This window comes from Pogonomyrmex barbatus, unplaced genomic scaffold (assembly GCF_055798465.1).
Source record: "Pogonomyrmex barbatus isolate J1 unplaced genomic scaffold, ASM5579846v1 scaffold1, whole genome shotgun sequence".
Taxonomy (NCBI): domain Eukaryota; kingdom Metazoa; phylum Arthropoda; class Insecta; order Hymenoptera; family Formicidae; genus Pogonomyrmex; species Pogonomyrmex barbatus.
The window spans coordinates 22,526,746-22,552,807 of record NW_028297098.1 but is presented as its reverse complement, the minus strand read 5'-3'; the positions used below and the strand labels follow the sequence as shown (position 1 = coordinate 22,552,807).

Here is a 26,062-nt window from a genome sequence, read left to right as displayed (position 1 = left end):
GAATCGGTGCGACTCAATAATCTTGAACAGTGAAAAAGACTGCGGTGTGACGGCATTCGTGTGATTCCTTTTACTTTAAGAATGCTTTTATATAAGCGTCGTCACGGATTTATGATTTTTCTCGATAATTTCCTAACCTAGAAAAATCTAATAAGAATGGTAGCAGTCTAATAAGAATAATAACTGAAAAAAGAAATTTAAAGAAAAGAAATGGCACTATATAAATGAAATTTTCCAAGTATATAATTTTTATATAAATATTTTTATTGTAATATCTTTTAAAACGAGAGAGAAGTGCACACACAAGATCTCTCACTTATATTAAATCAACTTTTGAATATGAATTTAGCTTTGAGTCTTAATAAAATTTAATTGTCAATATTTTTAATTCGCTATGAACTCTTTTCTGAACTTTATTCCAAATGGAGTAAAAATGAAGAGCGAGCATTCGTTCCAGATGTAGCAATTCTGATGAATCGGTAATAGAGACGTTTGTATATATATATATATATCGCATGGAAATAAGTGCCTGGCAGTCTTCCAGCAGCGAACGGTTGTTCCATGAATGGAATCGAAGCGGAAACTCTTGTATTCGATTGGACCGGAGAGTAACGGCGTGTCGGCTGTCGCAGTATTAGCTGAATGGACGGAAACTTCGCCGTCGGCTGAGAATTCTGTCAGGCTCAGATTAACGCTTTCCCATCGACGAATGTCGGAACTATGATTAATTCCGACGTCAACGTTCCCGCGCCGCCATCGGTGAAATGCGATCAGATAAATTCCTAACGTACGTTAATAACACGTGTGCGGAATATCCTGCAATCCGCGACCTCAATTTTGATGATGGACTCCCTAACGAATTTAGAATCGACTTTATCCTACAACCCTCGAAATAAGACAGCCGCCATTTTTTGCAAATCCTCAACGATTTTGAAGTTAATAGATCCTTTTAATAGATTAATAAATTAAAGTTTATCAGAGACAACATTTATATTTGATATGAATTGGATAAGAGTGTCCGATAAAATCATAGTATTAATCATAGTATTTTAAAGTTTTTCCTGGCATTATCTCATGTTCCTTAAAATGTTTCGAGAATCCGTTTATTTGCAGAGTTTAAACTTCTCCCACAAATTTGGGCTGCATACAAATTTGATGAAACTGTGGCGGAAACATGTCAACTGAGGTGCTTATCGCGTCCGCCGTGCTCGATTTATTTATGTCGAAACTTTCGGCGTTATCGCGGTGTCGAGTTAATTGAAAATTAATTGGAGGCGACATTCGCACGCGCGTCTTCATCATTCCCATCGCGCTTAATTTAACGGCCCCGTTAAATGCGATGCGCGATGATTGACGCGCGCGATAAGGAAAATCGATCGAATATATATATATGTCGCGCGAGTAAAGTGCATCGATACACGATGCCAAAGTATTTGTAATCGAGAGAAAAATTGCCCGAGGTTTCCGATACTTTATGAATCGCAATACGATTGCTCTGCTCGACGGGCGCAGGTGGACAAACTAAAGAGGAGGTGATCGAGACGAACGAGAGGCTGAGAGTCGTGAGGATACGTCTGGATGGCAGTTACGACACTGCCAAGAGGGCCCTCGTCGAGCTGATGTGCAAGTATACCGACAGCAAGCAAGTGCGCAATGTGTTCCAGCGTTACAGCCTCCTCAAAGATATGATCAAGGTAAGACAAGAGGAACCGGGCCTCGTAATTGGGTGTAGCACACACGTGTTTTTGTCTTACGAGCACTTTGTACTCGGCGAGCGTCAGTCTCAGACTGTCGCCCGATGTAATTACGTTATAATTATGTCTGCCGGTTTACATAAATGACGAAAGGAGAACAGCAGCTCGCACTTCCGCTAAAACTCGGTCGAGTCATTTGCGCTCGGTTCTCTGTTAAGGAATGGTTAAGGAACTAATTATTGACTTGTAACTTTAATGTAAATTATAATTAACTTGTTGAAGAATTTATAATCGACTTTGTTCAAGTTACAGTTAAGGCTTAACAACTAATTCCTAAATAATTTCCCGATAAATATTATAATTTGTATTGTTAAATTATTTTTCTTAAATAATTTGATCTATCACTATATGTAATTACCTTAAATGTCGATTTATTCTTTGATTGAAAGAAATTAGTTTTATTTATAAAATAATGTCTAGTATTTAACGCATTTGCCAATTAGAATAAAAGATGGTAAAAAGAGATAATAATTATAAATAATTATATAACAAATTTTTTATTCATAATATGGATTACACCATACTTTATTCAATTTGTTTTGAAATGTCTAGTGATGGGTATGAATTTTGCACCAATTCAATACTCAATAAAAATTACCAAATAGAATTGAATCAGGAGTAATAATTTGAAATGGAATAGAATGAAGAAAAAACAGGTAGAGTGACAGATGTACGGATATTTTGTCAGTAAATAGGTAACAAGAACGCAAAATATCCTCGTCCGCATGTAACAACGCGGAATTTGCAGCTGCACTAGCAAACCGGCGAACGAGCAATGGCAGGGAAGGAATTCGAAACGCGACTGTTTTATTTTTCGAAGTTCCTACGCGAAATACATGCTGCAACGGGCGCGACATTCGTTGTCCGAGAGATAGATGGCGCACCCGCGGGACGAGCAACAAATAAAGATGCACGCGACGAGAAAGAGCCAGCGTTATTATCAGACACGTTCGCAGTCAGGACGGAAGACAAGCACGACGTTATCGTCATCTTTCAGTTCTATTTTTTTTCCTTCTTTTTGTTCTCTTGCACCCCCTGGGGGTGCAACACAGCGCACACACAGCGATTCGCGATCGTTGGTCCCGCGGGTGCGTTTGCACGGGCGACGACATTTGTTTCCGGTGTAAACTTTCGTTACAAGGCGCAGCCGCTATCGAGAGAATCGAGAACGCGGAGTTTTTTCCTGTTCGGCGGAGGAAAAAACAACTTGGGATTAATCCTCGAGCGGTACGAGCGCGAAATAAAATTGCCCCCTGTAAATCGCACCGTTTGTTTCATCGACGATCGTGTAATCCCGAGGTGTATTGTTTGAAGCGTTTAGCAAGATGCGAGAAAAAAGAGAGCGATAAAAGCGCCATAATACAGATATAATCGTTATTCTTTTGTAAAGACGATGATAAATTTGCTCCCTATCGGCATTATTTGTCGAAATTAGTCTTATACTTTTGCTTTACGAAAATAAATAATAAAAATTAATCAAAATTGATTTGCATACAAAAACAATTTTAATCAATAAAAAATTAATGTTAAATTATTAAAAATAAAATTATTAATTAAAGAAATGCAAGTATGAATTAAGACTAGAATCAAAGTGACTATATTTCAATCAAAATTGCACGAATATAGAAATATACGACTTAATCTGTTTTTAAAGTGCGGATAGAAAAATTATATTAAATTTTTTTTTCCTTTAAATAAAATGTCTCTACTTACAACTTGTAAGCCATTTTAGATATAAATACAGACTAATGCAGATAATGATGCTAGATTTTCTAAAGACGCGGATAAAATCGATCTTTTTAAACCACATCACGTTTGATGAATGGGCCAGTGAGTTGTTCGAAGACACATGGATAAAGGGATCCACTGTACAATGGCCGATCATCTTGCGCGCTGCTTTTTTCTCTCGATTTTCTTTTTTCGTCATAGCGACCATAGTCCGAGCCGATCGATGATTTTGCTCTTCCAGGACGTAATTAAGCTGGAGACGCAATATTGGACGTTGGTGGATATACCGAGGCAGGAAAAGCAAGAGACCGTGCCCGCCTTCGTACTGCGTGCCTGTTCCATCATGGAGAAGACCCACAAAAGCGGCGAAGGCGTGAAAACTTCGGCGCGTCTTGCCGAAGAGGCCGAAACCAAGAGAGAGCGTATCGAGAGACTCGAGAGTGAGTATTCGGAGTGCGGTAATCGATCGAGAGTAGTGATAGTGGTAGACTTTGCCGAAGAAAGAAATTCTCCATTGTGTTTCGTCAATTGTTTTTTGTTCGTACCGTTCATTTTCCTAGCTGCGACTTTTATTATTGTCCGTTTTAACACCTTCAACCGATGCGAACCTTAGTGAATAGAGAGTCAGTTAATTTATTTGCGAATCAATCTTTTCTCGCTTCTATCGACTCATTAATTTTCTTTTAATGAAAATTTAAATTTTATTTAATTTTATTTTTAATCTAATTATGTTTGATTTCTATATTAAATTTTTTTATTTATTATATTCTTTATTATATTCTTTTTTATTATTCTTATATTATTATAAAATTTACATAATTATATTACATTTTACATAATTACATTTTACATTTTACATAATTAAATTATATTTTATACTTACAGTTATATTTTACGCTCGCGAAACAATTGTAATAACATATTTTTTTATCTTGTGTTTAAATTATGCAAAAGAAACACGATTTAATGGCTGCCCCTTGGCAAATTTCAGAGCCTGAAATGAATAATAAATTATTTCCTGCCATATCCGAGAAATTGGAGATATCAAAACTTCATCATGCCATTAAAACGCATAAAACTGTAATATTTTACTCTTTTTCAATATTACTTGTAATAGTATTATATTATTATTTCATATTATTATATTATATTTAATTATCAATTTAATACTCCATTAATACTTTATAAAAATATTTTTTTAACACATAATAATAAAATAATTGTTTTTGTTGAACTGAAATCAAGAAGCTCGAAAATTATATAATATTTTTTAATTAATTTCTTTTTTGTTATCAGTCAGTTTTGATCAGCCAAACACCGATTTTTTTTTACACTCTCATAAATATTTAACGATGATTTATACAAAAATTTATAATTTGTTTTGAAAGCGTGGAACATGTGGTATTTTTCATTATCGATATGTGAAAATTATTGGAAAAAATTATTTTTTGTTTTATTTTTTTATTTTGTGTGCGATGCATCTTAATACCAATGCTTTTGCGATACTCTACGATTATATTCGTGATTGTCGCGAATTTATAAATTGCTTCGGTAAACAAGAGAACTTATTAGCAATATGAATTGTCAATAGTACGAGTGCACGAAGCCTGGTGCCGTAATTAAAAATATTCACTGCAGGTATAATATTTCATGCTTTCTCATTTATTTAATCAAAGAACATTTTTCCTCTCTCTATTTCATACAAAATGTAAATTTTACTTGAAACCGTTTGATACAAATAGTTTGAATTAAATGGTTAATTAAAACCATTAATTAACTTAGTAAATTGATTGAGAATTTTTTCGAGTTTTATATATATATATATATTTTTCTGTTTTTATTTTATTTTATTTTATTTTATATCTTTCCATTCTATTGATTTTATTTTTTATTTTGTTTTATATATTTTGATAGAGGAAAATCGAAGCAAACTATATTTTTAGATATACAATGTATCGTTAAAAGAATGAAAAGTTTTATCAAAACATTCCATGTAGTGGCGACAAGAATATGTAGTCAACAGGCAATGAAATAGAAGAAAATTTGTTAAAAATGTTTTACAAAATAAAGGTTGTTTGAAAATATCTGCCTGATATCAAATTGCTGCACCAGTACTTCAATTTGATTCTGGGCTGTATGTAAATGTACATATTAACGGCCAACGTTTCCGCTTGGTTTTCATTTTGCTAGCAAGAGCAATATTTCCCTGAGCGTTAATTAATGCTCCTCGCTGGAATGCCAAGCAAACTACGGTTGATGCAACATCCGACATTGGTTTGTTTTTGTGCTCGCTCATTAATAGCAAAAAATTTCTTCACAAATTTGTTATATCGCATATTGTTATATACATAGGATTTTTCCATCGCGTGACCGACACAAAACCAATTTCGCGAAAAAATTAATCATACGGAATAAACATTGTGTTTTAGAATTTACATTAAGAATAAATGCATAATAAACAAAACCAAACAAAGTGAGATAATGGATATGATGTGCTTTGCATAGATATGACGACGGCGCAAATCGAGGCAGAGAACACCCAGATGACCAATGATCTGTACAGATTGTTGAAAAAGTACACGGGTCTCAGGAACCTCATCAAAGTGTTGAAAGTACGTGTTTTGTAACTGCTTAACTTATGGAGTTTTTTTTAATAGAGTCATCTAAAATAATATGTTTGAGGAAGAGGAGGAAAACTATGGTACATTTTGCATGAAATATAATCTCAGAGTTTATGTAATATCTGAATGCGTATATTTTAATTTTAACTCATAATTTTATTTATTTTATATTTTACAAACAATGTGAAATTGTACTTTGGTATGAAAACGAACTTTTCTGAAATATCAATATTAAATTAATATTGGAAAATTTAACTTTTATTAACAGTACTCTTTTATTTATAACGATATTATATTTTTTTTTTAATTAAAATTTATTAAGAAATTAATGTTTTTTTTTAATAATATATAATGTTTTCTAGATTTCTTTATATTGGTTATCTATTATATCAAATATAATTCTGCGATTGCGATTATAAAAAACGACATTGTTCAACAGCAGCAAAATGTAATACTGGCTGTCACATTGAAGAACATTGTTACGATCATTACTTTTCTTTTTATGTTCCAATAAGTTGCGTACTGCTGCTGTTATAACATTTTCCGATCGATAGTACCGCGGTTATCATCTACTCGTTTTATGTTCTCTTTCCATGGAGTGTCAAATAAATCGGAGATTAAAGGCGACCGAAGGTATCGTAATATCAAGAAAAACCTTTTTACCTGCCTTTTGATTCTTATGCGAGCATATAAAAATTGTCGCGGATGATATTTTCTTAAATCGAAAAAACGTTCAGATATATTTGGAACCATTTTCAAAAAGTTATTGCTCTATATTTCCCGACTTCTATCTATATTATATATTTTATTATGGATTAAGATATATATTTTATTATGGATTAAGAACTTTTTTTTAGAAAATATTTGTTTATTAAATCTTGAAAAATACAGTCAAAATTGTAAGATAATTGTAAAATTTGGAAAGTAGAATTGGAAAATTTTTCTCAGGATAAAAAAATAGCATACAAATATAATTTGCCATTTATTAATCATCGAGATGATTGAAGGGTGCCACTTTCTATCGCAGGAGGAGTACAACGGTTCGAAGTTGTATCCGATGTTTCCGCGTTACACGATACTGAAGGACATGATAAAGGACATAATGCACAACCCGGACTACATGGAAGTCTGTCACGAGCTGGACCAAGCATAGCGGCCCGACCCCCTCCACCGTTCGCCACGTATGACCCTGTAAATTCCTCGGGGTCGCCACGTGGTCGTCGGTGAAGGGGGTGAATCACAGAACGCTTCAGCTTCGACTGATTTTTTTTTTTTTTTTTTTTTTTGGACAAAGCAATTCCTACGATCTTTGGTTTTCTATCCTACATCTTCGCGAATTCCCATTTCCTTACCCATACCTTGACTAGCCGCTCACCAACAACCGCCATCTTCATTCGTTCGAATCTCAAGGCAAATCCGGAACAAGTTACGTTAGACTTGTATCGTATACAATTTCTCGCAGGTAAGTTAGATCCATTCCCCTTGGCGCGTGTTTTGCAAAGTTTGGCAAAAGGTGGGAAACACGATGAGGGATTGAATATCGCGCTAAAGTACGTCATCGAATGTTGTGAAATAACAACGAATACGTCAGACGTATTATAATAGCAACATTATGAAGCTGGAATAATCGTGAAGTCAAGGTAGGTCATGAGGTCATTCTCGTATATTCATAAGAATGCTGCTACTTGCTGCTTAATCATCGCGAAAAAGAAGCAAGGCGACAGAAAATAAGCTTCATAAAAATTAAAGTATTGTTTTACAGAGAATAAAAAAGATGAGTTTCCCATAGATACACAATCTTAATATAATTAAATTTCAGATAAATATTGGAGAATTAAAATATTAATATCGTGCTGAATTTTTATTGAGACTTTGTACAATACAAAGTTGACTAAAAAGCTTATAAAACGATAATTTTAGAGATTTATATCAAATCTAATAATTTTGAGAATTTTATTCACTGCTTTATAGACGAAGCGAGAGTGCTTTCGAAACAAATCCAAGTAGCAGGATTCGCGAGATCCCAGCGTAGAAGCAAAGAGATTGTTTTAAAATTTCTAATTTAAAAATTTCCAATTTTACGTCGGAATAGTCGCTCGCACGTCACATATAAACGAGACTAGTTGCGTTATTATTACTAGTGAGTTTCGTGTGCATGTGCATATATTGTAATCAATTAGGAACAATTTGCAAGATTCATGGGGTGTCGAGTAAATTCGTATAAGACCGTGAGCGTGAGTTTGTACATAAATGTAGTTCGTGTGCGTGGAATTAGCGTGAAATTGTGAGAGTGGCGTCAGTTTGGAGCACATTATTACCTGCTTCCTGCTGTGTAGGATTTTCGTAATAAAGGATATAGTCTCGCGCGACCGAATATTCGCTTTACCTACGAAGAGGACAAAGATTAGGCAACTCGAAACTCTCGAGCAACGCTCTGCGAGAAGATGTATTTATAACGAGAAACATAATTAATGATTTAAACACTTGGAACTAAGATTTATAATATGGTTAACTTTGAATATGGAGATTTTATTGGAATATTTGAATATATTGTGTGGTACATGAGTCATATATTTAATATGTAAAATTTGGAGTATTTGAACCCTCGCTTTTTATCTGTGAATATGATAAAGATTAGGAAAGATTCGGAGCGTTCGAGAAATGCTGAGAAATAGTACATGTTTATGAATAAGAAACATTGATTAATGATTTAATTCTTCAAAGGTAAGGTTTACAAGGCCAACTTTGAATGTGGAAATTTTTTTGGAATATTCGAGTCACACATTTGGTATATGAAATAATGAAATATTTCAAATATAAATCTACGTATATCTAAGGTGCATTTTGTAAAATGTGAATTTATGTCCTGAAATGAAGTAAAGTAAATCATAAGTCTAAAATGTATGATTTTTAAAGTAGATCCAGATTTAAAGTAAAGCTAACACACGCATACACATATACGCGCGCAACAGAACGAGTTTAACTTAATTTAGCGACTTGGATGTAGTTTGCAGATTCATGCATAAAATAATGTAATGCATGCATCTTTTCAAGCTCTTACATTTTGGCTTAAATAGAGCGATTTAAATATTTTTTTCGAGCCGATTTTAATTAAAAATTATTATTTTTTTCGATCTTTTTTTACATAACAAGAAATATACACGTGGTGTTGAATATTAGTTGGCAATTCTCTCTATATGTGCATACTATAAATATTAATGATCTCCCGTTTAAAATACACGCGACGCCTATTACGAATCGCGAGATAAGCTAAAATGGCATTTATAGCGAATGAATCAACCGGTACTTTTTTGTGCGAAAAGTGAAGCAAGAATGTCACGTGCATACGTTCTTATTTTTAATGCAGCGCGAGACTTTCCAGGGCATCATATATTCACACGTACATTAGGATAGAATATTCACATTGTACATTTAACACTGAATGCAGTTCTGTATAGTATTTATATATCGAACATGATTTTCGAGCGCCATATAGATCACATTCAGCAAAAAAGGAATTAGTTGATAATTAATTAATGTATCATTATATCATTAGAATCTACATAAAATACATTTGATAGCTGCATTTTGCTAAATATACAATAACATTTCGTATGCTTGATGATAATAGCGTCATGAATAACATTTCTTATTCATATTATAAAAGATGTTCGGGATATAAAAACGTTACTTAAATATTAATTTGGCATAATAAACATATCATTAATGTCATACATATATATCATACACTCTCCGACGGAAAAGTCCTCGAGAAATTATACGAGAAGCACCTAGTTAGAACAATTTTATTCCATTTCCATTATCTCGCGAAAAATTTAAAAACATCTTCAAAATTAAAGATTTTCATAAAACTGAAACAGACTCGAGCCAGAATCAAATCGTTAAAGCGTGAAATTAATCGTGAAATTAATCGTGAAATTATTAAAGTTGCTCGCCAGTGTTAATTTGTGCATGATGGTAAAAGTTGTCGATAGCCGGTACATTGTATTAAAAGTCGAAATTTTCATAAATCTTTTCCGATGGACTTTCGCTCAGAGTATTTGCATTCGTGTATACATGCATATGAATATGCATATCGTGCTGTTCGATATTGATAAACACAGAGAACGTCATCGGGCCAGTTGTCCGACATATAAAATATGACATGTTCTCCAAGTGCTAAGTGCTTACCTCATGTAAGTATTTACGTGACAAATGACAGAACCCACATGTTGCACGGTCGCGCATAATGCAAAATGCAACTCATACGTAATGCAGTTGCATGACGTGAATTAACTGAATTAACGGCAGTTAATTCGTCGCATAAGTGCAAGTGTAATAAGAGGATCCTTTAGGATTTTGTTGTTTCTCGAATCGTTAAGGTCTATAAGCGCATAACAATATATACTATATTAAAGTACGTATAAAAAGAAAAATGGCTGACGGCCCGAATCAAAATAACAAATGTAATACGCGGCAGACATTGGGACGATGGATCGAGGCACCGCTTCTTGGACTGCGGGCCCTTTCCAATGTTTGCCGATGGTTAGTGCCCCTTCTTCCTTCAACACTATATCTCCCTTTTAAACCGTTCTAGCATTGTGTAATCAAAAAAGTGTAATTTATCAAAATGTCTAATCAAATCTTAATAGTATCTTCGGATATCATTTACAAAGCTGGATACAGGCGAGGAATGAGCAAAATGTTTCAAAATCAAAACTCAATGCTTTTCATCTCTTTTTAATCAAATGTGCAAATTTTCATTAAAGGAAAATATTTTTAGAAAGTATCTGCTTTAAAAAAAAAAAATCGATCGCAGAAGTGAATATTTAATATTTTAGATTCATTAATCGGAGATTTCAGATGTGATGAGGGTAAAAAATAACTTTTTTATTATCACACTACTGATACAAAAACAATAACTAAATTATTGAATTAAATTATTGAGCAACAAGAATCAATGATATTATACAAAATATTATACAGTATATTGTTACATCGTTGCTTATTATAGTTTGAACATTTCAAACAAGTTTAAACTTTAATATCTGTTAGCATTTATCAACGATGATGAAAAAGATCAAAGAAATTTATCAAAATTCACGTAACTAACTTAATAAAAAAACCGCCAGCGGTAGTGTGTCTGCATCCAGCACGTTTACAAATTTTTTTCTCCGCGTTGAGACTGTTTAGACTAGAGCTTTTGACGTACATATATAACTACTATATATTATATGTATATAAAAAGAATATTAAAATGCGTTGGCACTAAAGATATCTAGTAGATTTTCATGTCATTATAAGTTAATGGATTCTTGAAACCAAAGTGTAGAATTCAGTATAAATCTTGTTATTATTTTCTGATATCGTGGAACATCAAATTTATATTCTAAAAGATTAATTTTTTTTTGGAAAGTTTATATAATAAAAAGATTTGCAGGGTATTTTTTTCCGATATAAAGAAATATCTTTCTTTAACAAAAACAAAAACTTATCACACAAGTAGAAATATTTTTGATCGAACAATTTTTTAGAACTTCTTAAAAAAATTTTCAAAGTTAGCATCACTTTAAGGAGAAAGCTTTCACATTCCGTATAATCGGAATATATTTTCCGGCACTTTGAAGTCTCTAAATATTCACATGTCGTATGACACATTTATATCTATTTATTCGTTGTACGATGCAACTTGTGTAAAGATATTTGTAGTCTTGTATATCCACTCTGCGAATGATGTATTGTGACCAAAATAATTAATCTAAAAATCTATGGATCAGTCCATAGATGACAATGTAAATGAATATCAATTGAAGAGTCTGAAATTTCTCTTTCCACAAAAGTTTAAGTGCTAATAAATTATCTATATTCATATTGAGAAATAATTTTATGGCAAATAAAAATATAAAAATTTTTGCAGTATCTGTTATGACTCTTTCTATTACAATTACATTATAATTTAGTTTTATTATACTTATGTTATTTAGTCTTTTCTATTTATAGTATTTTGTTTATTATAAAATAAATGAAATGTATTTCAATTGTATGGGTTTTTCTAAATCAGATTTTATTTGATATCAAATAATATAATATATGTAAAAATTTATAAAAAATGAGATTGTAAGTAATTTTATATTTTATTTATGACTTAATCTCTGAAACAAAATAATTAATGCGTAGATTCTTTCGATTTTTTTATGATCTTCAATTGTCTCTTTATCTATCTCTTTATCAATAATTGGGCTGGTGGTTATACTTCTTAAAGCTCACTTTTACTGCACGATCTTCCGATCTACGATTTGTTAAAATTAATCATAATCAAATCAAAATTTGGTAAAAGTAAAGAATTAGAAATAAATAAAACAATAATGTAGTGAACTGACTTCATTTTCGAGTTGACGACTAATTCTCATCATAAAAATATTTGTTATAAATTATAAAAATAGCATTATTTAAACAAGACATATAAATGATTATTATTATTATTATTATATGTATGAAAGTCATGCAGTGCAAAAGGAGCTCATAAAATATGACTGTAACGGGGATTATACTGTGACTCGTGATTATCACCGGGCGATTGACTCGCTTCGGGCGGCGCAGCTGATATTTTTTATGCAACCGAAAACTTTCTTAGACCAATTACCATATAACGTATAAGATGAACCTATATAAGATATACCGCTAAAAACCGTATATATAGCGACGGAGTAAAGCTACTACTCGATATGCAATGTCTCTGAATTGAAAAATAATAGCAAGTGTGCTCGCCTTTTCGATGAAACTAGGAGAGTGCCAAATAGATTTTGAAAGTTTATACGTGAATGTGTGCTTGTGGGTATACGTGTACATACGCATACGTGCGTAAGTGTATGTTTTCTGTCACATTTTTATAGTGTACTGGCTGCAACTTCGAGAGCAGTGCTCTCGTTCGCTGAACCGATCGTTATCCAACTTTACTTTTCAATTCATTGACAATGTTGAAAAGTTTATTGTATTTATTTATTGATAATTATCGATTAGTTTCGTTGATAAATATATAATTTATATACTTACTATAAAAACTTTCGGTCACGTTAAACTTCTTCATTGAAATTATATCATAATTTTTTACAATTATTTTTACTATTATTATTTTTTATAATATAATAATCAGTATATAGATTTGTGTAGAAAATATTTAATAGAAATATGTAATAAAATGTAAAGATCATTTCAGCGAAAATGGCCATTTATCATCTGAAAAGATAAAAATATATAAATAATGAACGTATACAAATGTCAGATATGAGAGATCTACCGAATGTGTTTTAAAGAGAGTGTATATGGTAGACGTATGTAATACTTTGTGCTAGATAATAAGATATATTTTAACGGTTCTTTGATCTCTCTTAATTGATTTCTCTAATTGTTTGCATGAGTTTTATAAAAATTTTTCAAAGTTTTCCTGAAAAATATATTAATTTTTATGCGATTGGCCCATTTAACAGCTTTATTTTACAATGTAAATATATATTTTCATGATAATTAACAAATTATAATTATCATCCTTTGATATAAAATTTAAATTTAAATTTCACAACTGAGAGTATATTATAGGTTAATTAATTTTAAGGTTAATAAAATAAAATTTATGTTTATGTTTATTAATATGTCAGTTTAACATATTAAGGAATAAAGTGACCAGAGTGAGAGATTGAATGACCATTAAATGACGACTAAATATACATAAGTGTACAATAACGTTAATTGTGAGGAATCCATTGTATTTCCATTGTGAGGAAACTCGACTTTCTCTCGATCTCGTCGTCGCTAATTAAGTGTGTGTGCAAATTCACAAATTATATTCTCGACCAATCTATTTGTCTATAATCATCGCATTATCATTGTCTGTGTAATCATGCTCGCACTTGTGCGAAATGCATGTTTACATGAAAAAAGATCTAACGTTTTAAAATCTGCTCTCTTCTACACGTGGAATACATACATACATACATACATACATACATACATACATACATACATACATACATACATACATACATACGTACGTACGTACGTGTGTGTGTGTGTGTGTGTGTGTGTGTGTGTGTGTGTGTGTGTGTATCTATGTATATTATCTGCTTTCTATTAATGCTAAGCGCTTCGGCTGCATATCGATAAGTCATATATATATATATATATATATATATATATATATATATATATAGGTATACATAGACGTAACATTTTTACGAAAAAATATATTTTGGCAAACTTTTCATGGACGAAAACAAACTCTGAGAGCAGCATTGCTTAGTTCTTCGTGATGAAATACAGAACCCAATGCAGAACGTTCCCGATCGAGAGGACGTAAAGATCTCGCGAGAAGAATAATAATCAGCACTATATTATAAAGAAAATTTATTACTGAATATCAAATTTAAATTATTTTTAATTCAGAACAGTGAAATGGAAGCTTTCATCTCAATCATTTGAGAAATTTGTCATCGGCGGGACATTCTGCATAAAAATTACAGATTTAACAGTCACTCTACGTAAATGCACTCGTCATTCATTTCAGTCAGCAAAGTGAAGCGACCCCATTTACTTACTTAGAGACTCGGTATAGTATCCAGTATATAGAAGTATTGTTAGTTCAACTAGCTTTTGCGTATTTTGTAAAATGTGCGCTGTAATAAATATCGTCAGCATAAGCGTGCAAATTCAACGATGCACATCGGTGAAATAACGCGAGAGTTGTTCGAAGTTCGTGAATCTTGACTTGATTAAAGCGAATAAAGCAAAGATACTCCATCTTCACAAATAGATGATAGACTGAGAATTGAAAAGTGAGAAGAAGTTCTTTATATATGAGTACATTTATCTTTCGTGAAAAATTATATTGATATAAAAATTATACAATAATAATTTTTTATAACTTCTATTATTATAATTAATTATAAATAAAATTTAGCTCAATTTTACTAACAATTATGAGTAATATTAAATATTTTTTAACTGTACAAATAATTTTTACACTATTTATACACAGATTGTATGCAATTATTTATGATTCTTAAAAAGTAACTAGTATGTTAAATTAAAATTATTCCAAAAAGTTAATTAAAGCCGTTTAATTAAAGACGAGATGCTATTCTGTGATTTATTATACGCGCACATTTCCAAGTTGACTGGATCTTTAATAAATTATAGAGTAATTGTTGTTATACGCACCCGCTTTTCTTACTTCGATTGTTGATATTAATTGGTAGCATATAGTCATGTGCAAGAGAACTGACACTTGTGAATACGTTGTATGTTTCGTTATAACGGAATCGCGAGGATAATTTGTTTATTCATTTCTGCAGCAGAATACACATTTGTGATCTTCAGATATACAAGAGGAATGAAATAAGAGGATCTAAGAAATTTGAGAATATTTAAACATTTTATTTTCATCCTTCTTTTATTCTTCTTCACAGCAAATTCTTTATTATATTAATTATTTATATGTAAATCTTTTTACTTTCTTTATGACAAATTATTAAGACATATTTGCTTCTCTCTGTCTCGAATCTTGGAGGCAAAATCAATATTGGAAGCTATATTCTTTCAAGGATGTTGAAAGCTCTGTTTATTGGCGATGCTGTCCTCGCGATTGAACGACAGTAACGGCAGCTTATGTCTGAACAGATGTTCAATAGTAAACAATTAGACTTAGAAGCCATGCTAGATTAGATAGCGAGACGTAACAACCGCTAGATGTCCATAGAGTGTTACGCTATAGCGATTTCACCGATCCACCCTCCTATTTATCGCATCTGTGAGTTTCTCAATGGAGGGGTATAGTGAGTAGCGATATTGTATCTTACTTAGGCTAGTTATATCGACTATATTAGATCCTAGTTAACGGATCATTTGACGGAGGTATGTGCCATGTAATAATAATAACGCTCTGATTTCGTTCGATGTGTCTTTGTCATCGCGAAAGAGGCATTACTTGTTTATTGGCTGTTAAGCTTTGTTAATAAAATATTATGAAATTTTACATTGAACGTCAACATTTTTGACCACACTTACTCCACCTTTGCCTTGAAAAAAGAAAAATTTAGCTAACAGGTAGTTATTTTTTTCTTTAATCAACTTTCATCAATTTAATTTGTTAATACTGCAACTTGTTATATTTTACTTCAAAAACAGCTATTTAAAAATAAAATATTACATTTTTATCCACAAAAGTTCAACATTTATGTAAAAAATTTTAATTTTGATAGTAATTAAGAATATATTTTTATTGTTATTACTTCTAATTATATCTCCTAAAATTTATCGTTTCTTGTTTCTAAATATTTTAACTAAAAAGTTAGCTAAAATAATTCAAAATTATAATTTAATTAGGCTAATTTTGTCAATTTTATTTTTTCTTCTTTTTAAGATTAATTTCATAATGGATTTCATAGTGATTTAGAATTTATTTTAGTTTTTATTAATCCTTATACTACTTATATCTCCTAAAATTCATTGTTTTTTGTATTTCTAAATGTTGTAACTAAAAACTTAGATAAAAGAATCCAAGATTATAATTTAATTAAGCAAGTTTTTTCAATTTTATTTTTTCTTCTTCTAACTAACAAGCCATTATACTATCGTGAGAGCTACGCATTGTGTTGTGTCGGTAAGGTTGCGTTCTTTCATCAGTCCGCAGCACCGTCGAATCCCGAGCTTGTAACAAGTAAGATGGCCTCCACCGACTCCAGTTTATCAAGTGAAAATCCCGCCAAGAAGGAGGATGAATTTAACGAATTTTATTCGGAGGTACGTGAGTTTTCCTCAATCTCAATATTTCTTTGCGTATGGCATCGCCGACAGAACGACGCTCAATCGTTCGCTCTGAAACGGCGACATAAACAAACCCGTAGTAGCAACATCGACAAGTATCACTTTATGCTCGAAGTAAAATGACAGTGAACGTCTCGTGAAAGCTGTCTGTGCTTTAGCTATCTTATATTGACATACGCAGTCTTGCCGAATCATACATGCGATAGTGTTATTGTAAAAACGCCATTGGATTTGCCTAACCTACGCAGACGTGTTTGTGTCGAGTTGGTTATCGTAGTTTCTTCAAGCTTTTTCTATTGCTATATAATCACACTTTATATAATTATTATTGGGACACTCATTATGTTTAAATGTATGTTGTATCTTCCTTAACAAGACTTTCTCTAATGAGGTCGTAATTATTTAATTTCCATTCTTTATGTTGTCGTGCTGCCAGAGATAAACATAAAGATAAACATAATATTTCGATGACAGCTTTGTTTAATAGCTTCCATTATAAGTTTCTTTATAACAACCACTTATTTTGATTGTAACTATATTTTTCTTCTGCTTTTGTACACTGAAATTTGTATTTGTTGATTTAATATATATAGTTTATGTTAAGAAGAATTTTCTAATAATTTAAGAAAGTTTGGTAGAATGTTATTTTAAAGTCATATTAACAAATGTATTTTATTTACTATAGATAATTATAATTTTATTATGTTCTTCTAGGTTAAGGAAATTGAGAAGAGAGATTCTGTGCTGACACCCAAGCAACAAATTGATAGATTACTGCGACCTGGATCATCATACTTTAATTTGAACCCATTTGAAGTCTTACAAATTGATCCAAGTACAGCAATAGAGGAAATCAAAAAGAAATACCGTCGTGTAAGTACTTATTTTTTCTTTTCTAATAAGCAAAAATAAAAAAGTATCATTATTTAATTTTGATCTTTGTCATAGATGTCAATTTTAGTTCATCCAGATAAAAATCAGGATGACGCTGAAAGAGCACAGCAGGCTTTTGAAAGTAAGTTTAATAAACAGGTTAGAAAAAAATATATTGTGCTATAATAAATAAGTGATAAATTTATATAAAAATACTTTATTAATTGTAGTTGTTAATAAGGCGTGGAAAACTTTGGAAAATGAGGAAACTAGATCAAAATGTATGGATGTTATTGAGGAGGCAAAGGCTCGAACTGATCACATGGCAAGTATCTATTTGCGAAAATTTTATTTGTACAATAAAATGTTGCATTGCAAAATATAATTTGTCAATTTCAATTTTTATATAATATAGTAAAATTTAAAGATTGCAGAAAAGAAAAAGAAACAAAAGAAAGAGGGAAAATCTGAAAACTCAGGTTCGACACTTTTAGAAGAAGAAACTGAGGAAGGTTACAGGCATGCAGTCTGGGTTATGACAATGAAATTATTCGCCGATATGGAACGAAGAAGGTTAGTTTGCAATCCGTATTCTAATACACACACACACACACACACACACACACATATGTATATATACAGTATATATATATATATATTAAGTATCGAGAGAAAATCAATTGATGATCAATAAATGCTCAATAAATGCAATAAATGTCTTTGAGTATTTAGATACAAAAATACATTTATGAATAATAATTTGTTTTTTTTTTTTCTATAGACGGGAATTGGCGACAAGAGATGCAGAACAGCGTAAAAGAAAACGCGAAGAAGAATTATCCGCGGAAGCTCAAGCAGCGATGGAGCGCGAATGGCAACGAAACTTCGAAGAGTCCAGACAATCACGCGTCGATAGCTGGAAGGCATTTCAGTCGGGCACCAGCGCCACAAAACAGAAGAAGGCAAAGAAATTAAAAGCCTTCAGGCCACCGAAAACGAAGGCGGAATCGCGATAATTGTGATAATCGTCTTACGTTTTCTCTATTTCTGGTGTGCAGATTCTGATTTTAGTCAACGCAATGTTTTATCTTAGAGATTTTCTCGCAGTGTTAAGGTAGGTTAAACAATCTAACACCGCATGATGTTGAAACCAACAATAAAAGTGGATCACTTTGACTTGAAATTAAAAAGATAGGAGGATACTCGAAATCCTCAATCTTTTGATTACAAGCCAAGTTACAAGAAAAGAGTTTCGACATTTATGTTGGGTTTTAAACATCGAGATTCTTCATCAAGTTTCTAAGAGATGTTCTCATATTAGTAATTGGTTTCATCAATCTTCTATTAGGATGACAATTAATCTTTAATGAATTTTTAAACATATTTATTTTTTTCATTGAAGTAAAGAAAATATTTTTGCAGATTACTGAGATTATTTCCATTTTTCATTAAATCTAATGTAACATTGCGCATATAATATTCAAAACAAACGAACTTGTAGAAGCTTGATGAAATCGATTGCAAGTCTACTTTCTTGCTTAGATAATCGTGATTCAAAGTTAGAATAAAAACATTAAAAAGACACACATCAGTGTTACCGCGAGCAAAATCTTAAGAGCGAATTTGCGCGTTACTGCGAAGGGAAAAGATATATGGATGTTGCTAACTGGAATAATAGCGAAGTTATTAGATGAATGATGAATGCATCTCTTTGTGACACAAGATTGAATGTGATTTTGTATGCGTGATAAGCAAAATCGCACCGTTTGAAAATGGTGTAAATGTCCATTAAAAATTTTATTATACGAACAAAAAATCTATCATATAATTGAAATATAACTTAAACAATATAATTTAAACAAAATTTATTTTTATTTAAATTTATTTTTATTTTATTCAAATTTATTTTCTACATCATTTTCAAAGTGAATGATTCGACTGTGAGAGTCTCTTGTGTATAAATCTCACGTCTCTTTGCAAAATTTAACGGTTAGGAAGTTTTTTTGCAAATTCCGTGATCGTGCGGCATAAAGATTTGCGTGTGTATAGAAAAAAAAGAGAAAGAACAATTTTCTGTATTGTACATTCGCAATATCTTGACGTCATTGCGCAACAATTGTCAATTTTATAATCTACATGTGTCTCGTACCTTTATTGAATGTACGATTGTCCATCATGGGGAAAGTACACACTGTTGAGTATATATTTATTGTACTGTGACGCGAATTCACAGAATCCAGGGTACTTCCGTAACACCCTATTTCTGTAAATGCCAAATTCGCGCGAATTAACTTTCGAATATTTTAGAACAATACGGAAATTTGTAATAAAGACCATACAGATCTTAACACATTCGCCACCAAGTCTGATATATGAAGAATGTTGACAAATCTCAACACACTCTGCGATTTAGCGGCTGAGTTTTGATTCGACGAATTTTTTTGAAAAAGAATTTTCAAAATATCGTAAGATAACGAGATTTTCGTGCCATAAAGGACCGATTCGCTTGATATTATTGCACGAAGGGCTTCGAGAGCTTGAAGTTTCGATTCTGCACTGAATAGAATCTCGATCTTTCGTCGACACCAATTGAATCTAAACTCTGCTAGTACACATGTCGCGATGACTCTTTTATAGCTTCGCAAACACCTAACGTACGATCTCGCGGAGATTCATCGAGGACGAAAACGATTCCTTTGATTTTTGGAATCGATTGCGAAGCGTGAATATATACGTATAAATTGTTTCCAAAAGACTGTTCACATTGCACGATGCTGTGTCGTGATTTTGGAGAACTATCTTTAGCGTGTACATCGCTACTCAAATGTATTAAAGAATCTTCCACCGAATCGTGATTGCAGCAACGATGCAATATGTCCACATAAATCGTGCATTCTGCAAGAAAAAAATGCATACAATCGTTCTTGTTCCTCTTATCGGAATCTTTACCCCACAGGAAATATACACACACACACACAAACACACACACACACACACACACACACACACACACACACACACACATACACACAGGGTATTCTAAATTCGGTATTTTCTTTTACCTTGAAAATAATTCTCAAATTCGAGATTCCTGGACCAATTTGGAATTGATATTTTAAAAAACATTTGCAGAACCTCTTCACAGAAAAAAAAATCAAATCCATGTTGGTTAAAGAATCTATAAATAAAAAAAAAATATATTGTGATATTCCCCCCAAAAGTTCTCTTTTTCTATAATTGTATTTTTCGTACTCAGATTATATATATATATATATATATATATATATATATTGTGTGGCTAATTCATTACTAATTATTAATGAGATGTGGATGATGAGATGTGGATATTTTTGCCATTCCTTATATACACATATCGTGAGTGCGATGTAATACATATTACTTGATCATACACATACATATATACATACATAACACTAGAAAAATGATATTATATGTCTTTCACATAATAGACAATTAATTAAAAGAGATTAAATGAAAATCATTTTTGTATATGAAGTCAAAATGGATTTTTCTTTCGAGATGCGCGAAAGATACTTCTTAAGTTATTCGCGCCGTGACGTCGGTAGGACGTAAGACGTAAATGGAATGTGTCGGATACATTCGACACCCCAGGAAGCCGCGCCGGTATCAACATTCCGAGCCAGTGTGACGCCGTACGTGACGCTCGGCAGCACGTACAGTCGCGAATACCGCTAATAGTCTCGTTTTCGATGAAAAGTCGAAGTGTTCGGGTAATCTTATTCGTTAAAAACATCTCCTTAACGCTATATAATTTCAATGGAGGAGGAGTACATAGACGGATTGCTTGAAATTCTTCAGAGGGTGGAAGATATTCGGGGAGGAGAGCTGTTGCGAATCGTGTAAGTATTTCAAGAAAAGAACTTTTAAAAATTAACATTTTTTTTTTAAGCGAAAAAATTATCCGAATCAAGAAGGGAAAATATTAAGACGGGAAAAATAGATTCGCGAATCTTTCTTCGTGTTCTGATCTCATATTTCACTTTTTTTCGCGACATTTTGAATATGCTGATGCATAGATAGAAATCTAAATAAGAAATTTAAATAATGAATAGAAATTTTCAGTAATTTCTAATTAATCGTTTTAATATTTTTTACATAATTTTGACAACAAATCGGGTAACGATAAAATTTAATCATATCTCGATATAGCGATATAGCGATAGGAGTTAAAACCAGTTATTCGTTTACTATTGAGAATTTATTCTCTGACCTTCGTTGTCTTGACTTTACAGTTTACAAATATGTAGTATTTGGAGGATGAATTACAGCGTAGTAACAACACAGCAATATATTTCGTAGCCGTGATTGTATTACATCCTATCATTGAAAAAATTCATCCATTATTATCTTCATTGTCATAATTTTTTGTTAATTTATTCTTTTTCTTTTGCTACACTTAAATCTAAAAATTTACCTTGTTGATAGTAATTCAAGTATAATGTAAATAACGAAAAAATAATTATATAATGGAAGTTCTAATATATAAATTATTTGAGTTTATTATTTCCTTCTAATGCTACCCAAGTAATGAATTTCATAAGTAATTCTCGATATAAGAGGATTAAAATTAGAGATTATTTATTATCAAGATGATATTATTGCAATAAAAAAAAGCCTAATGACTGAGGTACATGCCCTCATTCTCGAATGCATTTCACGTAATTACTTTAGTATTCACAGACAATATGTGAATAGAATTTAAAAAGCAATTCTTTAAATTCATATTCACGCGCATGTAATGCGATAATAAGTCAATGTTTAATCATAAAAAAATTAGTAAATTGAATCTTTAAGCAAGATCTATGATACGCATTTATATTTCTTTTTCTTTTACTAAACTTTTAAACTAAATTGTATCGTTTTGCGATTACACTACTTTACAGAATTTTATGTATATAGACATACAATCTGTATTTCAAAAAATATTTGATCGCAAAGTAGCATTTATTATTAGCTTGCATGCTTATTTATTCATACTTATATAGGCAAATTTATATAATAAGGCTGTTAGCGTGCATCAAAGCAATTAATGCACCCACGCTATTCACATTCATGCATGATGCGTTTACGCTCTTGTGACAAGTACATGTATATGTACGGTTGCAGGTCGAACGCAACAGGTAGCAACACCTTCTGCATCCTTTCGAATTTTCGTTGCCGTTCTCCTAGATATGCAAGATGCATTTCCATGCGAGATTCGCACGCAAGGAAGAAAGAGAGAAGAATATCGTGAAAAATCAGACACGTTAGTTGATTTACTCTGAGCGATCGAAATGAAAGGAAAAGGAACAATTGAAAGCAATAAATATTTAGTATCTCTATTGGTATAGATCGTACAACAAAGATGAAAATAAGTTACAAAATAATTAAGATAATGTATTTAAATAATAATTGAAAGATAAAAAATTATAATATGAATATAAATTCAAGATTGTTAGGACGAAGATGCTTTATCATCATTATTGAAATATTCTCTTCATATTTATCATATTTAATTCTTGTCACATATTGATAAATGCGAATTATAAGTACAACATCAGTAATATTGAAGATTTTGCAACACGCTTTTAATAAATCAGCAAATATTATATCAGATGATTGTCTTTGACTGTTGAGAGAAATCGGAGTTTTTGATTTTATTACATTGGATTTTATTACATGCTGTTGAAGCAATAAGGAATATTAACTTGAAAAATTTCATATAACTGTTATAATAATATTCATATAAAGGAAGTTGTGGCATCATAACAAGAGCCGCAAATTCAACAGGAATTTATAAAGAATAACTTCCTGCGACATTGCTTGGTGTCTTATATTTTCCTTTCTCCAGCCGTTATTCAAATTATACCGATATTTGCTTCCAGGCAATCCGAGATAAAAAAAATAATAATCGATGATTTATTAACATCATATTCATTGCACTTATCATTAACAAGATCATGGGATTGTCTCTGACATATCGAAGAAATATACGATCGTGTTTATGTTACGTTATGAAACAAGATAAATGTATTTGGAATATTATATTTTATAAGAAATTAAAGATATGACAAAGTAATTTATTTTTTGAAGAAATAATCGTATTTTGATTTTTAACAAGGAAAAGAAAAAAATTCTAAATATTTAAAAGAAATTTCAAAAAATTAAAAAAACAAATTTTATAATATTGAAAGAATTTTGTGAAGCAGTTTTATTACTATTGAGAAAAACATCTTATTAGTTCTTAGTAAATTACAAGAATATGAGATTTTAATAGAAATTTCTTTTATATAATAATATAATATACGCAAACAAAATTTAAATTCCCAACGAAAATTGAATGTGCGACTTGAGTATGTTACTCTTTTTCTTGTTTATCAAAAATATTTTAATTTAATATCTTTCTTATCTCGTCTCTTATTTTAAATCCCTTGGACTTCCCGGGACCAATCCCGTCATACATGACTGATCTCTCACATTATTGTATATGTTCACATATACACACACACACACACACACACACACACACACACACATTCGTGTGTGTACGCACGATCTTTCTCCAATACCAATGCATGAAACAGGTAAAATAAGCCACACACACACACACACACACACACACACACACACACACACACACACACACACACACACACATCCATATACATCCGCACATACAAATCAAGAATTCCTTGCTATTAGTTACAGCAAGAGGAAGAAAACACGGTACACACACACAACACACACACACACACACACACACACACGTACACATCAGAAGCAGATTATCGCTGCAGGTAGAAGTAAGGGAACACGCGTCGTCGCTACGTACACAAATGAAGCGTGTATCCGTATGCGTGCGAAGTAGTGTTACGCACACGCGTACGTACGCACACAGAGACAAAAACACGCCACACCAGTTTACACAACGCACACAAAGTAAATTAAGAGTCACACTTTCGTATGCGTGCGTCGTGCGCAGGTATAGAAGGAAAAGAATACACTTCACAGTATCATCCACGCAAACAGGTAGAACGCAAAGCGATGTGTCACACCAGTTTACACACGGTGCACACACACACACATACATATACACTTTTGCGTGCAAACACACGTACGTACGCGCACCTGCCTGGGTGCGCAGAGGGAAAAGAACACGGCATTCACATATACATCCGCATACAGTGACGAGTGAAGAAAAAACGCCGCGTGCGTACGTGTGCCCAGGTAAGCCGACGAGCAGTGTGGCACGACACTCGTCTGAGAGTCTGAGGTGAGCCTCAGTGAGGTGGTATTCACCGCCGTGTGTGCAACTCCTCGTGGTTTCACCTCCACCTCCGCCTCTTCTTCCTCCTCCCGCTACACCAGGGAAGATAGACGCACGAGGACGAATATCGGGGTCTGTAGCTACGGAACGGGCCCTCGGATCGTTCTTTCGCTCTCCCGGTATCTGTTAGCCTTGATAGGCGCCAGCCAGCCTGGATACCCAACGTTTAACCTGGCCTGGCCTGGTGAAACACACGTGCGTTAACCGCAGAGCGAGTACCGAGGGGGAACTCTCGAGTTCGCGAGTTCGTCAAAAAGAGGATTTCTCCCGGTCGCGAAGGAGTGAATTCCTTTGAGGGTGTTTAAAGAGGAGGAGCGTCAGGATGTGTGATCGGTGATCATCGTGGTGTGGCAACGTGAGTGCCGACGATGTCTACGACGGATGTGGTTCGTGTCATTCAGCAAGGAGCCGCTGCCGACGAGGACCAGGGGTAAATTCTCTCACTCGGCATTTATTTCGAAGTAAATCTCACCGCGGTGAAGGGCCTTCTCTCGAGCCGGGAATATCGGTGAAATATGGTGCGTCTCTATGCGTAGTGAAGGTCATTGAACGGAGACTCTTGACGATTGTGTTTCAATACTGCTCTTCAATATCGATCGTTTCCCAAGTAGAAGAACATTCGAGAAAATATTGCAGTTAATTAAGATTAATTCAATTTATAATGCGTATATTCATCGACGACTTAAATAAACAGCCGAAATATTATTTAGCAAAATATTATTTAGCAAATTTTATAAATTATTCTAAATCTGGAAAGATCTGAAAGATATGCTAAAATTGTCATCGAATTCTAAGAATCGAATTCTTAGGCGTACATCATGGCTATTGACTGCTTCGAATCATCGATTTCATATTTTATTATAAAGTTATGGTAAAATTTTGTCTCATTCACTTTTTAATGAAGAATGATAAATAATCTT

At 32.5% G+C, this 26,062-nt stretch overlaps 3 protein-coding genes across 5 annotated transcripts in view; all 3 read left to right on the top strand.

Moving 5' to 3' along the window:
• LOC105431954 (uncharacterized) overlaps positions 1-16,130 on the top strand; it is a 94,346-nt gene extending 78,216 nt beyond the window's left edge. For both annotated transcript variants that reach the window (XM_089077516.1, XM_011646490.2), the window contains 4 exons: positions 1,513-1,694; positions 3,724-3,922; positions 5,988-6,094; positions 7,131-16,130. In XM_089077516.1, the coding sequence (XP_088933642.1) occupies positions 1,513-1,694; positions 3,724-3,922; positions 5,988-6,094; positions 7,131-7,256 (614 nt within the window). In that variant the 3' untranslated portion in view covers positions 7,257-16,130. The remainder of the gene's footprint in view (positions 1-1,512; positions 1,695-3,723; positions 3,923-5,987; positions 6,095-7,130) is intronic.
• Positions 16,131-16,761: 631 nt separating this feature from the next.
• Positions 16,762-20,146, top strand: LOC105431956 (dnaJ homolog subfamily C member 8). Its single transcript, XM_011646491.3, has 6 exons — positions 16,762-16,897; positions 17,636-17,794; positions 17,870-17,936; positions 18,025-18,119; positions 18,222-18,367; positions 18,576-20,146. Exons 1-6 carry the CDS (start codon positions 16,820-16,822, stop codon positions 18,808-18,810), a joined length of 780 nt encoding a protein of 259 aa, XP_011644793.1. The 5' UTR covers positions 16,762-16,819; the 3' UTR covers positions 18,811-20,146.
• A 152-nt stretch (positions 20,147-20,298) lies between these two features.
• The window catches only part of LOC105431957 (uncharacterized), a 52,675-nt gene continuing 46,911 nt past the window's right edge, over positions 20,299-26,062 (top strand). The window contains exon 1 of one of the 2 annotated variants that reach the window (XM_089077432.1): positions 20,299-21,675. In XM_089077432.1, the coding sequence (XP_088933558.1) occupies positions 21,593-21,675 (83 nt within the window). In that variant the 5' untranslated portion in view covers positions 20,299-21,592. Of the gene's footprint in view, positions 21,676-24,467; positions 25,573-26,062 lie in introns of those variants that run through there. The other variant, XM_089077437.1, reaches the window with a different exon arrangement.

Bases quoted from the DNA above. Each gene is read 5' to 3' on its own strand.
- LOC105431956 (XM_011646491.3), top strand. From the start codon at position 16,820: ATGGCCTCCACCGACTCCAGTTTATCAAGTGAAAATCCCGCCAAGAAG. The intron at 17,795-17,869 runs GTAAGTACTTAT...TCTTTGTCATAG, and splicing joins TCAAAAAGAAATACCGTCGT to ATGTCAATTTTAGTTCATCC. The intron at 18,120-18,221 runs GCAAGTATCTAT...TAAAATTTAAAG, and splicing joins AGGCTCGAACTGATCACATG to ATTGCAGAAAAGAAAAAGAA.